We start from the raw sequence: 15,639 nt of genomic DNA, 5'->3' as shown, positions 1-15,639 counted from the left end.
TTTTCATTGGAGTCATTTCGGCACTGAAATACATGATTCAAAATTCAGATTTAAAATTTTCAAATTTTTGAAACGACCTTGGATGAAAAAAATGGTGTATAAAAATTTTTTAGTTCTCGACCAGATCTATAACTTTGTAGTTGAAAAGATTTTCATCTGAGATCGTTATAGTCATCAAATGGGTCATGTAAGATATTTTAAAGCTATGTTAAAAGAAAAATATCTCATCTCTAGTCACATGTGATGGTGTATCCCAGTGGTGGGGACGAGTATGTGCGAGGTCAATGTCACGGGTTTGAATCCTCCAAACGCCACATATCGTAAATTAGCGGGAAAAATCTTGAGACTTGTGACTTGCGATGCGCATGCAATTGGGGGCCTCCTGGAAAAATGCAAATATTTTTTTTCTTTTTAATTCACACTATAAAATTATTTTTCTAAAATTTCGAACCGGTAGGGGAAGACACCGTTCCCAACCGGTAGGGATGAGTGGATCTATAATAGAGTGTAAGCAGGAAGCACACATGGATGCACAAATAATCGTTAAGTACTAATCCAAATCTTCCTATTCGAGCTCTAGTGTTCTACCTTCAATTCTGATTCCTCATCTCTATATCCACGGAGAGATCATTAATTAGTTATGTGCCCATATATGGTGTGCACATGTCAAGCTCTAAAGAAATCTTCCTCTGGGTACTACCTGCAGTTAATGTCAAAATGGGCTACGAGATGAAGCTATGACCAACAACTTCAATGAAATGTGACATTTAAATAAAAGAAATAGTTCGAAAGTGACTTTGATATTAGATTTAATAATATTTATCTTACATTGTCAATCTATATAATTTTTTATATAGTGATGATAAAAATGATGAAAAAATTTGACAACCAATAGTAATCTTGATCCTAACTACATGTATTTTGAAACGGGAACATTTTGGGCAAGTTTGAAGTTAGAGGGTGAAAGACCCGAACTTCAAAGGACAATATTAGTAAATGACGTTAAGTACACCAAAAGGCAGCAGAGAGAAATACATCTTACTATATTCTTTAGCTAACAGGCACGATTGCCAATTTCATTAATAAAGAAGTGGAGAGAGAAATATATAGAAGAGTGGGTAGAATCCAAACGTCGTCTTAGAGTTATGGAATTAGGGACTACTACCACTATGATGTTTTAGAAAAGAAATAGAGATAAAGTTGTATTGGAAAGTAAGAATATCACTTATTTGGGAACAAAATTTGAATCCTAGAATGCAACTTATTTAGTAACGGAGGGACTACATGGACACACGGTGAAGGTTTTGCGCCTTTTGGCGATTTGAAGAGGTTTTGTATCGGATCAGTGTAGAAAAGTGCAATAATGATATTTCTGCTGGATGTTCAGCCCCCAACCACGTACTCCCTCCGCTGTTCGGGAATGGATAATTTTTGTGACAAGACGTTCCGGGGAGTAAGAAACAGTGCCCACATATAGGGTGGGGGTGGGGGCACAAAAACAAGGCATGTTGCGAGTTTTTCATCACCGACGGTGCATCAGCGTCATCATGTCACCCAATTGTCTCGCCCAAGACATTACTTTCATTTGTCCATCTATTTTCTTGGGGCCTAGCCCATCAGCGAAAACGAGATTAGTTAGACTGGTACTTAATCTATTTCAAATTATGGATTATTTTAGGTTTTGATTGTATCTAGAAAAGCTAAAATGACCTACATTTTAGAACAGATAGATAGAAACTCATATTTAGTTAACTTGTGAGTCAAACTAATAATTAACAATAATCAAGTTAATGTCACAGCCTTGTCGCATAAACCAAAACTTCTCAATTATCTACAAATGGCAAGATTTGTAGATACAGTCTGTGCGACTATATATATGAGCCCATAAATAGCTGTAGCAACATTTTTTTAAAAAAAACGAACCGGCAGGAGGAGCATAAGTACTCCCTCCGTTATAGGTCGTTTAACTTTTTTTATATCAAGTTTGACCACTCGTCTTATTCAAAAAAATTTATGCAAACATAGTCAAATTTAAACCATTCTTCGAGAACTTGTATTAATAAAGCAAACACTACGGGAGGCCGGCTATTTGCTGTGTGCCAAAAACACACGGCAAAGGCCTTTTTTGCACACGGCAAAGCCTTTGCCGTGTGTTGCACACGGCAAACGGCACACGGCAAACAGGCGTCGGTAAAGAGGTCCTTTGCCGTGTGCCATTTATCGGGCACACGGCAAATAGTTTGCCGAGTGCTAAAAAGCACTCGGCAAAGAAGATTTCAGAAAACCGATTTTAAAAATAGAAAACAAAAAAGATTTAATTCGGGGAGGACCCCACCGGCCAACCACACACCAATTCCATCTAAATTGCAAGTTGTAACATTTTTCGCACACCACGCAGCCGGCAAGATTCGAACTCACGACCTCTCCCTCACGTGTAACTTTCTCTACCACTACACCACACAGTCACTCGTGTCTATACTCCATTTTTTTCCCACATATTATACTAAACCGAGAGTATATTGTTTGTTTGAGGCCCTAAATGAATTCAAATTAAAAAGTTGTCAACTACAAAGTTTTATAATTTTTCGAGATCTATAACTTTTATTTTGGTAGTTTTTCTATCTGAGATCATTTATGAAATTTAAATATAACTTTGCCGTGTGCTAGATCTAGGGCACACGACAAAGTTTGGTTGTTTGCCGTGTGCCTTGATTTGGCACACGGCAAACACTTGCTTTGCCGTGTGTCCTTGATCTGGCACACGACAAAGCATTCGAAACACTTTATTTTAATTTCAATTTTTGTACCATTCAATTTGTTCTAATATTTTATGTTTGCATAACTTTGTCACAATTTTTACCTTGCCAAAGTGACTCAACAATTCGTATTTGATGATTCTATGAGAAAAAATATATAATCTAATGTGTTTCAAGCTCAAATTCAAATTAATTATTTAATTGCAAAAATAAAATAAAATTATTAAACGGCTTCGATAAATAACCAAAATTTTACGTGATGTAATTTAAATTGTATATTCTTAATAGAAAAAATTTTGAAGTCAAATCCAAATTCGATCGTAACTTTCACTCCAAACCTTACTGCATCCTTCTCAACTCTTTTATTCTTCTTCGTAGATATTTCCATTTGTAAGCATCGTACATGATAAAATTTTGAAATCCACTCAAATTTTTACCATAGCCTCCACACATGATATCATGAGATATTGCCAAATCTCATAATTTTTAGACTTCATTTGATTTTTTTAGAATTTTAAAATCATTCGGACACACGTTCATGGTCGTGTTTCCTGCACAAGATGTTCGAAATTTCTTTTCATTTAATGGGTAAGGCCTCAAACTAGCTTAAATAACATGAGTATCATTTTTCACTCATTTTATTCTATTATTTGAATCACTTGCGGCTCAAATTTGACTTGATTCAAAAATTACTTGAAATGCAATTAATTAGTTAAATATAACAAATAAATACAAAAATGAATCAAATTTTAACATGGAGTGCCACATGTTGTATGTGAAGAGTAGAAAAAGTTTCAAAGTGAGAAGAAAAAAAAATTAATTGCTTTGTCGTGTGCCAAAAAAAAGCACACAGCAAACCATGACTTTGCCGTGTGTCACAAAAAAGCTCACGGCAAACCATGACTTTGCCGTGTGCTTTGGTTTTGCCGTGTGTTTTCTTGAGCACACTCGGCAAAAATCATGTTTGACGTGTGCCCGTGAATTTGCACACGGCAAACTATGGTGCACACGGCAAAATCGAAGTTTCCGGTAGTGAAACCACAACAAAAAAGTGATGTTTTGCACAAATTTTTGAATAAGATGAGTGGTCAAATTTGAGGTTGGAAAAATCAAACGACCTTAGCAACTAGTCAAACGCATATCCAGGCTGCTTCAGGTACTGACATATCCAATTTATTTATACACCAAACTGAAACAATGATATCCATGACTCGACCCTTTACATATAAAAACGCGTGTGCTCCCTATGCCAGTAGAACAATCTTGTAACGGATGGGACAAACAATAGTTGAAAATCACGACATAGCTAGACAAAGCTTGTACACTTTTCTTGTCGACAAATCCATCACCGAATTCAAATAAAAAAAATCACATTTGACAAGGGCTTTAGCAGTGAGGTAGGTCCAATGGCGGCGGCGGCACCGATGTCTCTACCGTGGGCCCGTCCTGAACCTCGAACACCATTCCCAGCCCCAGATCAAGGTGCGCGTCGAAGTGGCAGTGCATGAACCACATCCCTGCAGATATATACAATTTATTTGATCCTTATTAGTTATTAATAGTACATTTGGATCGATGCAATGAAATAAAATAAATACAGTATGATTTCTGCAAAATGTTGGGTACAAATTCGTTCTTTACCAGGGTTGTTTGCGACGAAGCGGATGACGGCCCAGCCGCCGGTGGGGACGGCGACAGTGTTGCGCTCCTGCGGGTTGACGAGGTTGAACTTGAACCCCGGCGCCGCCGCGGCCTCGTCGTAGTTGCCGAAGCCCTGCGCGAGGACGAAGAAGTTGAAGCCGTGGAGGTGCATGGGGTGGCTCTCCTTGGCGATCAGCCGCGTGTTCTGCAGCACCATCTCCACAGTCTCGTTGTACCGCAGCGTCCGCACCTTGGTGGACTTGGTCGTGTACTTGAGCTCGTCGGTGTCACTGGCGTCCGCGGTGTAGTCGAAGATCACCGGCGGCCGGTCGGGGAAGTCGCGGGTGTAGACGCCCGACGCGTTCCCGTCGTAGTGCGCCTGGAGCATGGACGGCGAGCCGGCGTCGGGGAGGAGGAAGGACGCGTTGTTCATGCTGGAGGAGAAGATGCGGGGACGCGTCCCGTCGGTCGTGTTGCACAGCGTCTGCTTCGGCTGGCAGTCGCCGTTGCCGAGCCCGACGGTGACGAACATGCGCGTGTCCACGGACAGCGGCACCGTCGGCTTGCCGGGGAGCACCAGCGCGGTGAGGTTGGAGAGGAACCGGAACGCGGTGGCCGTGTCGTTGTTCTGCGTCGGCGGTGGCAGCTGCGGCGTCTCGTCCCCGGCCGCGCCGGCGTACTCGACGACGGCCCTGGCGGTGGCCGGGTTGAACGGCGGGGTCCCGCCGACGGCGCTGTCGTAGGGCGTCGCCACCATGTAGTACCGGCCGGGGGCGGCGCCCGCGGCCGCCATGAGGGCGTCCACGGTCTGCCCCGGCGCTACCACCACCACGTCCGTTTCGTACGGCGTCGTGTAGGCGGCGTCGGCGGCGACGACGGTGAATCTGTGGTTGGCCACCCGGAGGAACATGGGCGTGTTGAGCGCGGCGTTGATGATCCGGAGCAGGTACTTCTCGTTCCGCCGCACATGAAACTTGTACGTCTGGTCGGCGGCGGAGCAGTTGCTGTAGGGGTCGCCCGGCTTGCCGTTGATGGTGTAGGCGTTGGCGGGGCCCGTGATGTTGCCGGAGAGGAACGCCGTGCGCTCCAGGTCGTAGACGTTGGCGTTCCACCACTCGCCGAGGAGGAGGACCTCCTCGCGGTGGGGCTTCGGGGAGAAGGGGTAGGAGGCGGCGCCGCCGCGGGGTCGGATGACTAGCGCGCCGTAGACGGTGGCGCGGAGGAAGGAGATGTGCGCGTGCCACCACAGCGTGCCTTCCTGGCCCGTCACGTTGAAGCGGTACGTGTAGTTGCACCCCGGCATCACGGGGCACTGCGTCACCATCGACGGGCCGTCCGCCCACGGCGAGCCGCGCTGGAACACGCCGTGCCTGCAGCGAATTCAATTTACTGTTAGGTTTTTCATTAGCACGCTCAGACAAAAACGATTTCAGCTATACATGTGTGTGCAAATTCTTTTACCACTGTTGCCAGTAAGTGAATCTATCTATAATGATGTTAGCAAGCAAATTATTAAGTACCCTTGGGGATGAGCAATAAGGTACGATCTACTAGCTATAGGTAATTTTGACACGTCTAAAGCTATTTATTAAAGTGGATCGGAAGCTGAAACGTCAACGAGGAGACCTCTCGGGGATGTAGGGTTTTGCTACGTTTGATGTTGCACTGGTTTACACGAGACTTTATCCTTCCACAAATGATGTTACTGTTGGAATTATTGACCTCGGTCAAGATCTAATTGGGCCGAAAGGCCCAATCCTAATCCAATTAAATTAATCTCTGTTAGTTGCCTTTGATTGGGAGGCAAACTCAGCCCATTTAAGGGCCTGGCCCCAAGCCTACATCACTATATAATTAAGGGTTGGTTTTCCCTAAGCGTGATTACTCACGAGTTTAGCTATCAAGGTTAGCATATCCCTAACCTAACCGATCTCTAAGGTGCTGGAAGGTTTGGAAGTACGGTGTCCCTCGATCTGCAACTACATCAGCCCTACTGCTTCGACTACAGAGGCGTTCATGGATCCAATTAGTTCTGGTCAGTATTAATATAAGTTTTTCCCCATATAGTTTAATTAGTGGTCATGATTAGGCTAAGCTAAGATCATGTTCATAGTTAATTAGTTCTAACAATCGGTATCAAGAGCCTTCTTAGATCTGTCATGGTCCTAATCAAGAGCCATTTTGTTCTAAGCTTTTGTTGATCTCTGATTGGATCTGTTCATGCACGATCTACCTTCTTTAAAGCCATGTTCATGCCTCTGTTGTCCGTTTAAGATGCATATGACTGTGCAAATTCGATCTTATGGCACAGTTAAATTTGAATTAAGTTTTAGATGCAATTAGTTCTTGCAAAAAAGCTTTATGTTTTAATCATGCATGATTAGATCTAAATCAAGGTTAATTAGATTTCCGATCACGAGATTAGATCTAATCTATTTTGGTTTAGGTCAAGTTTAAAATTAATCTTGATCTGTTAATGCTAAGTGTCTCGGATTAGATGCAAATCATTAATGTTTATGCTAATTCATGGTTAGACCGAGACAAATTTCATGATTAAGTTAAGGAATTATGCAATTAGGGATATAGGGTTTTGGTACTAAGTTTTTCCCCAAAATTAAGCCTCTGTTCATGTTAATTTCCGTAAATTAGATCCAAATCATGAGTTTACATGCATCAGTGTAAGCATTTGAGAAGAAGGGGAATGCAAATTTCAGATCGCATAAAAAATCCCCAAATTTTCATGAACCCTAACCCTAAGATTACCTGGATGGCGACCATGAGTTGGATCGCCGTGCCGCTGGCGTGAAAGTATGGTACCCCAGTGGAGCCCCTCGACGGGATGCCGCGCGTCCAGGACGCACGCGCACACCGGCGAGAGGGCCTACAGGAGTACCTTGAAGGCTAGCGGCGCATCAGGAAGACCGGCGCATTAAGACGCGACAGCGCGGCTCTGCGGCGCACGCACGCACCAGAGGTGGCTGCCTGCGCCGCCCACCTCTCCCGGCGCAGGGCCCGCGCATGAGGCAGCGCGCGGCCTGCGCGCGTAAGTCGGCGGCACCGCATCTGCAGGCGGGAGCCGTGCTCCATGCGTGGGCGCCAGCCAGGCGGCGGCCGGTAGCCCGTGTGCCTCGGTCCTGCCTGCATGCCCGCATTAAGAGAGGCGGGTTCAGGCTAGCGCGCACGCGGCAGCCAGCGGCTGCAGGCAGCACCGCTCGCGCATGAGGCACGCGCGCGGTGGGCCAGCACTGCGGCGCTGGTGGCCCATGCGGCACGGCGCATGAGGTGAAGAGCGAAGCGGCCGGCGGCCGGACGGGTGCAGGCCCGCGCAGGCCATGAAGAGCGGCGGCTCGGTCTGGAAAAGAAGCAGGAGAGGGAGTGAGAGGATTAGGGCACCTCCGACACCTCCTCTGCATTTTATATGAGATGACCATAGCTCATAGCCATTAGATCTCACGGACGGTCCAGATCGCTCCAACATTAGGGTTTGCACCGGTTGGGCCGAACTGGGCCGATAAGCTTATTGGGCTGCGCACAAGGGGAAACTTTTGGGCCTGTTTCATGAGTCTTTTAGCCCAGTATAAGTTGTAAAGCCTTTTATTTCCTGTTTTAATGATTTAAGTTTTAATTCCTCTCTGTTTAAGATTAAAGGCTTTAATTAATTACTGTTGCACTTATAATTACCAGCCTCATGTTTATTTAATGCCCATGAGTATTTATTTCATATTTGATATATCTATTGTTTATAATTTCGCAAATAAGTTTATTGCTTAATTTATCTATGATAGATATTTCTCAATTACGAATAGTGATATTTTCCATAATTTTGATGTTATAAAGTCAATTTAAGAATAATTATGGGAAATCGTCATTGATAAATGAGTTTATTTCTTGGGCTATTAATGAGTCTTGTTATTACAAGCACAATTAATTTCATAAAGTTTGATGTGCTTATTAAATATGAAAATAATCTAAAGATTAATGAGCCTTATTTCTTTTAGTGCAATAAGATTTAAATTTCAGTGCAATTAAGTTTAATAATGTTTTATGCGCTGATTATATAAGACAAAGTTAAGGTTTGATGAGGCTTATATTTACAGTGAAATTTGATCTCTTATGTGTTATTTTCACTGCTCAAGTTTGAGTTTAAAATTTCAGTCTCAAGCTTAAGTGCTTTTCCATCACAGTAAGCTATGTCTTAGATTAATAAGAAATGCCTAAATTATTTTTATGCTCTAAGATTAAATAATGCATCACTTGCATTATTGTTCCCATAAGTACTTGCACTATCAGCACATTAAGACATTTGAAATTTTTTCCACTCGTGCTGATTCTAAGTCATAAGATTATGATATTGACTAAATATTATTATTTGCTTTATCATCTCAGATACAAGCTACATGAAGGCTATTAAGCAATTTAATGGCATTGACTTTCCTTTATCGAAGAAGATGATAGAAGGCATTCTCGAGTTTCTGAAGCTTGATTATATGCTCTATACAGTCAAGCCATTTCCTCCTACTTCTGGCATTGAGGACTATGATGAGAAGATGTATGAGTATCACTTCAAATTAGAGCAATGGGAGAAGGATAATAAGCTTGCCAAAAGAATCATTAAGCATTCAATCTCTGATGGCATAAGTGGAGTTTTTGATGATGATGAGGACAAGACTGCTTGTGGTTTCCTCTATTTAATTGAGATGAGTCATAGGCAAGTCTGCATAAGTTACTTCAATAGATTAACCACTTCACGTTACAATGGGCATGGTGGATTGGCAAAGCACATACATCATATGTTGAACATAGCTTATGAGATTAAGGTTCTTGGAATTAATCTCTCCGACTCATGTGTGGAGCATTATATTAATCAATATATAAGAGATCCATGAGATTGGGGGAGTTTTTCTTAGAATTAGTTGATAGAAATAAGTTGAAGTTCATATAGTAGAGAGCTTCATTTAGAATTAGTTAGTAGATTCAACATTAAGTTTGATGATATCAATGTACTTATTCATGAAACCTTTGTTTCAATATTAAAGAGTATTTTTCTCTAAGTTAAGTGATTGTCTTTTATATTATCGAGTTTTAAGTTATTATTATTTTTCTCTACAAGAGAATTTTTTCATAATTTTATCATGAATATTTTAACACGTGAGAATTAGATGAGATAAGTTAAGTGATGAGACCTTGTCGAATATGTAGCACACTAACGTTTGGACCACAAATTCGAAGGGGAGAGTGGAATGTCTCATCAATTCATAAGATGCTCCAATTAATAAAGCTAGTAAACAATTGCTCTTGTAAGATACATTTATTATAAATCTTTCCATAATATTTCGTTGTTAATAAGCTCATGGGCAAAATTAAGTATAAAGTTTTAAGTATGAAATACTAGCTGGTGCTTATACACCAATATACTATGAGATGCCTCTAAATAAATGGAACCAATGGGAAAATTTATTTAGAGTCAACTTATAATTAAATCTGACCACCGTTGTTTTAATTATGAGTTTCAGATAAGTTTTTCTTGTTATCCCCACCGGTGATGCAATTTGTTACTTATTGCGTGATTATAATCAGACCAACGTAGGGTTATTATCATGCGCTTATTTGCATTTCATTGTATATGATTACTAAGTTAGTTTAAGAGCAATTTTATCATGCTAAAACATGATTATTCAAATACCATTGTGATGAGAAAGCCAATTGTCTAAAATAAGTGTGATTTTATTCTTTATTCTGGCCACCGCTAAGTACGGGATAATTTTCACAGGTCCTGCTGTTCTATCCATTTTCTGGCCACCACTGTTGTGGATTAGTTCAATTTGGATCAGAGATGATTGAAGTATGGTTGTGTTCATGATTCTGGCCACCGCTGTTTTGTGAACATTTAATCATAGCTTTGCTACTCTAGTTCATTAACTAGCCACCGCTGGGGTGAGCTAGGATAGCAAAGAAAGCTGATCAGTGGTATAGTTTTTTGTCGTGCCAAGATAAATAGTAAAAGAGCTACCGTTGTGAATTATTTCAGTTAAGTTTAAGGGCCGACGCTTCTAATATTCTGATTATTCAGAATTCAATGGAAGCTCACAAAGAAAGAAGGAAATAGAGACGAAAATCTTAATGAGATATAGGATAAGTTTTCTCTATATCAATGACTTGAGATGATATATATATATATATATATATATATATATATATATATATATATATATATATATATATATATATATATATCGTGCCATAAGTATTTCTCCAATTTTCTTCCAAACTTTGTTGAGGAGATACATAATGTTTAATGATAATTAGGGCACAAAAGTAATAGTCTCAGTTATTTTAAAATTAATGGAAGTGAATTTTGAACAATTCATATCATGGCAATTTTCTGATGGAGTCAAGGCAATAGGCTGTAATGGGTCTACAAGTTTTGAAACGTGATTCCAAAGGAAACTAAGATGCTAAGTTCATGGGTAACTATGATTCATTTTATAAAGTAAAGGTGGATTAATAATTATCCTGATACTCTAAGGTGAATATTTTCTTCATAAGCTGACTAAAGTAAGAATGCGTGCCTAGTTTCTGGGGGAGCATGATACTAAGACGGGACCATAGTGAGTATTGGGATTTGTCACTAAAGGGTGTATGTTAAGAAAGACTCTAAATAGACAACATATGAATGCATACACAGCCATGCCTATTTTGTTTGCGTGATATAGCAAATTTTGTTATAAGAATAAAGTTAAGAATAAGATAAATAAGAAGATGTTCCTAAGGTTTCAATTTTGAAACTCTATGCTAAGTCCTATAAGTAATTGACTTAGCATAACAAGCCGGAATGCTTGACAAAACTTTATTAGTTTCAGTCCAGGGGAGGTCCACTGGAAAAAGGTGTTAAAAGATAGAAACACCATAATAACATGTTTATTTAATTAAGGTACTATTCAGACAAGATTTTGTAAGAGTGTGTGGATATAAATGTGCAAAATTAGTTTTATGTCTTTCACTCTTACATATATGAGCAATTCTGCAGAAAGCTCTAAACAAGATTGGCATAATTAAGGCCAATTTTGTATAGCATGTTTTAGGCAGGCATGTGCAATATATATATTCCGGTAATATTAATGTATTAACATTGGTTTTGAATCAATGTCGCTGTTTAATGACAGTATTCCCTTAAAGTAACAACTTTTGGTTGATGGTGTCAAGCCCATTGATATTTAAACTATTATGTTGTGAATAAAGGGTCCCAGGATCAAGTTATTTTAATGCATTAAGTAAAATTGCTAGCAACATGACTAATCGAGGGTTTTTATCTCTTATCCTATTTTCGGGAAAGTTAGTATGGATTTGATAATAAACCTGAAATGTGATTCTGGATGAGGCCGAATAATTAAACTCCCAAAATAAGTTAAGTAAGTGTTCTATCGAGGTACTGTAGTAAACTTTAGTTAATGGTGTCTCGGTATTTCTATAATGTTTGCTATGGTTTTTGCTATGGTATTGAGTGTGAACATAAGACGAACAAAAGTTTAAGTTTATGATTAAGATTGTTCGATTAAGTGGGAGATTATTGATCCATGTGTATCCACCTTCACGTGATTAATGTTTTGAACATTATAAAGAATAAGTTGTTGACCTTCGGTCAAGGGGGAGAATGTTGGATTTATTGACCTCGGTCAAGATCTAATTGGGCCGAAAGGCCCAATCCTAATCCAATTAAATTAATCCCTGTTAGTTGCCTTTGATCGGGAGGCAAACTCAACCCATTTAAGGGCCCAGCCCAAGCCTACAACACTATATAACCAAGGGAAAACCCCTGGTTTTCCCTAAGCGTTATTACTCACGAGTTTAGCCGTCAAGGTTAGCATATTCCTAACCTAACCGATCTCTAAGGTGCTGGAAGGCTTAGAAGTACGGTGTCCCTCGATCTGCATCTTCATCAGCCCTACTGCTTCGACTACAGAGGTGTTCATGGATCCAATTAGTTCTGGTCAGTATTAATATAAGTTTTTCCGCATATAGTTTAATTAGTGATCATGATTAGGCTAAGCTAAGATCCTGTTCATAGTTAATTAGTTCTAACAGTTACTTCACACGCTCATGCAGCTAGGTAGCTAGTGCGAAGTGAATGCTCAAAACAAAGCTTGGTTTGCGCAAGCTGATGCACGACGAAAAAATAAAGAACTATAGCTAATAGTTTGCTGGCAGCGATTAGTTATCCCCTCCAGCTTTCTAAAACATGACGTTATGGCGTCACGGTCTTCGAAATACAACTTTGACTACTGTTTTTAAGTATGAAATATTTTTAAAATATAGTCAAAATATACTTTTGTGAAACGGTGTTTCGAGATAAATCTATCCATACTATTTTCACATCTCACTACTCAACACATAAAAATTTATTTGTAGTCAAAGTTTAGAATGGTTAACTTAGGACAAACTCAAAACGACATATTTTAGGGATGTGCAGGGAGTAGTTACCAGTGGATGGTCATGTTGTGGGGCGACTCGTTGACGAGGTGGACAACCACCGTGTCGCCCTCCCGGACCTTGATGGTCGGTCCGGGGAGCCGCCCGTTCACCGCCGTGATGATCATCGCCTGCTCGCACAGCTGGCTTATAGACAGGTTCCCGACCTGGCCATAAATTAAACACATACACGAGCGATTAGTAACACGAAAAATATAATAATTAAGCAAGTGATCCACTAGTAAACCTAATTGGCATGTGCATGATGCCCCGCTAATAGAATCAAGAAATAATACTACCGATGCATGAACATCATTAGAAACAATATAAATATATCAAAACCGTATATATACATGTGGTGCTTGCAAAGCAAAACTATCTTAATTAAACATATACTATATATTCATGGCGAACAACGAGAGAGATATATGAAGTAGAAAAGAAAAACTATATATGCACATGTGGATTACATTGAAGGTGTGCTCCACAACAGCAGCTTGAGCAACAGAGGCAGCGAAAAAGAGGCCGAGAGGCAGTAACCAAGGCCAGGCCATGGCTCTCTTCAATCAACGACCTGTACACAGAGACTAGCTGATGAAGAGGATGAGGATATGATATGGTTGTTAGAGAAGAGAACTGTTGTTATGCAACTGATTGGAGACATGTATGAGAAGGTTGGCATGGAGTTCAATATATAGGCCGGGAGATCAATGACGATGAGGACTGACTGAATACATTGATCAGTTAGTTGGAACACGAAAGGTAGCCTAGCTTCGAGTGTTCGTTCATCATCAGGCACGTGCGTCTTATATATTCAAAGGTCGCAATAATTGTGGTAAGAAAGGGAGAAAAAGTTATCCATAAGCAGAAGCGGATTGGCTTTTACGCGTAGATTTTTCTCCAGTTGCGTGTGTTACTGCTTTTAATTAAAGGGGATAGAGTTTGCAAAGGATGCAACTAATGTATTGCTACTATTTGATTTCACTAGTCAAAACGATGGAAAAGCTAATTTGAGTTATATCGCCCGTGATTGCCAGGAGCTGAGTAGCTTCAATGGCATCTGCATCCATTATTAAGAGAACTTGTAAAAGATTTTAAAGCTACTTACAGTATTCGAACATTGCAATAGACCGTATCTTTACATAAAAGTATGTTTTATAGCACAACAACCCGTCTCCTAGTTTCAAAAAGTTGGACCAAGTATAACAATAATCATGTATATCATTTCTAGTATTTACAGGCATGATAATTAATTGTTATATAATGTAACGAACTAATATGTGATACATACACGGTGGCAAAGCAACGGAACATAGTTTGGAGTGTGACAGCAGGTGTACTTTTCATGAGTCGATGGAACACGGCTGGTTGGCGGTTATATAGAAGAATTTGACAACTAGCAGCTATCGGACTTTCATGATAGAGGGGATAGGGCGGCCAGTTTCCGTAAGGCATATGATGATAAGGGTCTGATTACAAGGCCAAAATCATTTGGCCAATCATAGTTTCTCTTTCTTCGCCGTGACTTTCAGAGATACTTCCCTGGGCACATAACTTTCTTTAGCTCCTTATCAGAAATAAAGTTAAGATGTTTTACGTAGAGCACTTTGTCTAAAACAAACGATGATCAGGATGCAAGACAAACAAAGATGCTCCGTTCCGCTAGGAAAATCCTTCATTCACAAGCTATCTTTGGGTGGTCAAGCTCAAGTCATACTACCTTTAGCCAAACCAAAGCTACAGTAACAGCTTGGAGGAGTACCGTCCAAAGAAGTAAGATGGAGCATTTGGCAAAAACGTTTTTGTCTTTATTTTGAGCAGTCAGCGTCATAAACAGTTCAGTGGCCCGTGCATTTATATCTCCATTTAGATCCTACGAAACATATCCTATACGCATGATGATCATTTTACTTACGGCACCAGTCAATGCAAGGTATGGTTTTCTTACGGGACTCATTTTACTTATTTCATGTCTTTCTTGGCTAGTTTTGTCTTCGAGTCCAGGATTTAACAATTGAATGACAGCTACAGGAAATTATTCTTTTTCTGGATGACATATGTCTATGCCTAGAGTTGAAATGGCGACTCAGTAATAAAATGACTTAACTGATTGAAGAGAAGAGTTTTTGTGGATAGAAGCACCGTCTTCAAGATTTGTGTCTTGTAAAACATGTCTTTTTATTCCTTTATGTGGACCCAGCTTACATATATTACTCTACAAGTTATACCTTCTTAGAACGAAGCACCCATTTTCCAGAGCATCAGTCTTGAATATCCAGGATGATATATATATGGGAAGTTTTAGTTAGAAACAGATGATTTCTGTTACTAGTAGCAGCAACGGCACTTTGTTGGGCTATTTGGCTAACTAGAAACGAAGTGGTTTTTGACAAAAACATACCTAAATCTTTCTTGCAGGTATTATTCAGAGGAATGCCCTGTCTTCGCCAATGGGCCAGCTTATAGTGACTTGATAACAAGGAGGAACTGGTTCATTTCTGTTACAGATGAGCAGCTAGAGACGCTGGGCGGCGACGACTTATGCCTCCTCATCAACAAGTTCCAATAGAACGGCACCAGTCAAGTATCCAAGGCACAAAATGTCGTCAGGGATTCAAATGAGAGGATGGCATACGATAGCAGTGCGTAGAACATTGATACTAGTGATAGAGAACATACATTTCATTTCTCTTAAACAGAACATACCTGACATAATTGGAACGCGATGTATGAGTAGAGAGAGAGGGAAGGAGGGAGGGGGGGGGGGGGGGGGGGC

General features: G+C 40.4%; 1 protein-coding gene across 2 annotated transcripts; it reads right to left on the bottom strand.

The window, feature by feature from the left end:
• Positions 1-3,897: 3,897 nt before the first annotated feature.
• Positions 3,898-15,621, bottom strand: LOC120672758 (laccase-25-like). 2 transcript variants are annotated; one of them, XM_039953328.1, is made up of 6 exons: positions 15,570-15,621; positions 15,265-15,408; positions 13,334-13,437; positions 12,876-13,030; positions 4,398-5,767; positions 3,898-4,273 (listed from the first exon to the last, which is right to left on the bottom strand). In XM_039953328.1, the coding sequence occupies exons 3-6, from the start codon at positions 13,415-13,417 to the stop codon at positions 4,143-4,145; spliced, it is 1,740 nt and encodes a 579-aa protein (XP_039809262.1). In that variant the 5' UTR covers positions 13,418-13,437; positions 15,265-15,408; positions 15,570-15,621; the 3' UTR covers positions 3,898-4,142. The 2 variants fall into 2 exon arrangements, with proteins under 2 accessions (XP_039809262.1, XP_039809264.1); XM_039953330.1 differs by lacking the exons at positions 13,334-13,437; positions 15,570-15,621 and having other exon boundaries at positions 15,265-15,554.
• Positions 15,622-15,639: the final 18 nt, after the last annotated feature.

The sequence above is a fragment of the Panicum virgatum genome, chromosome 5N, assembly GCF_016808335.1.
Source record: "Panicum virgatum strain AP13 chromosome 5N, P.virgatum_v5, whole genome shotgun sequence".
Classification (NCBI taxonomy): Eukaryota; Viridiplantae; Streptophyta; class Magnoliopsida; order Poales; family Poaceae; genus Panicum; species Panicum virgatum.
The sequence above is the reverse complement of the archived record's forward strand: the minus strand, read 5'-3'. Positions and strand labels throughout refer to the sequence as shown.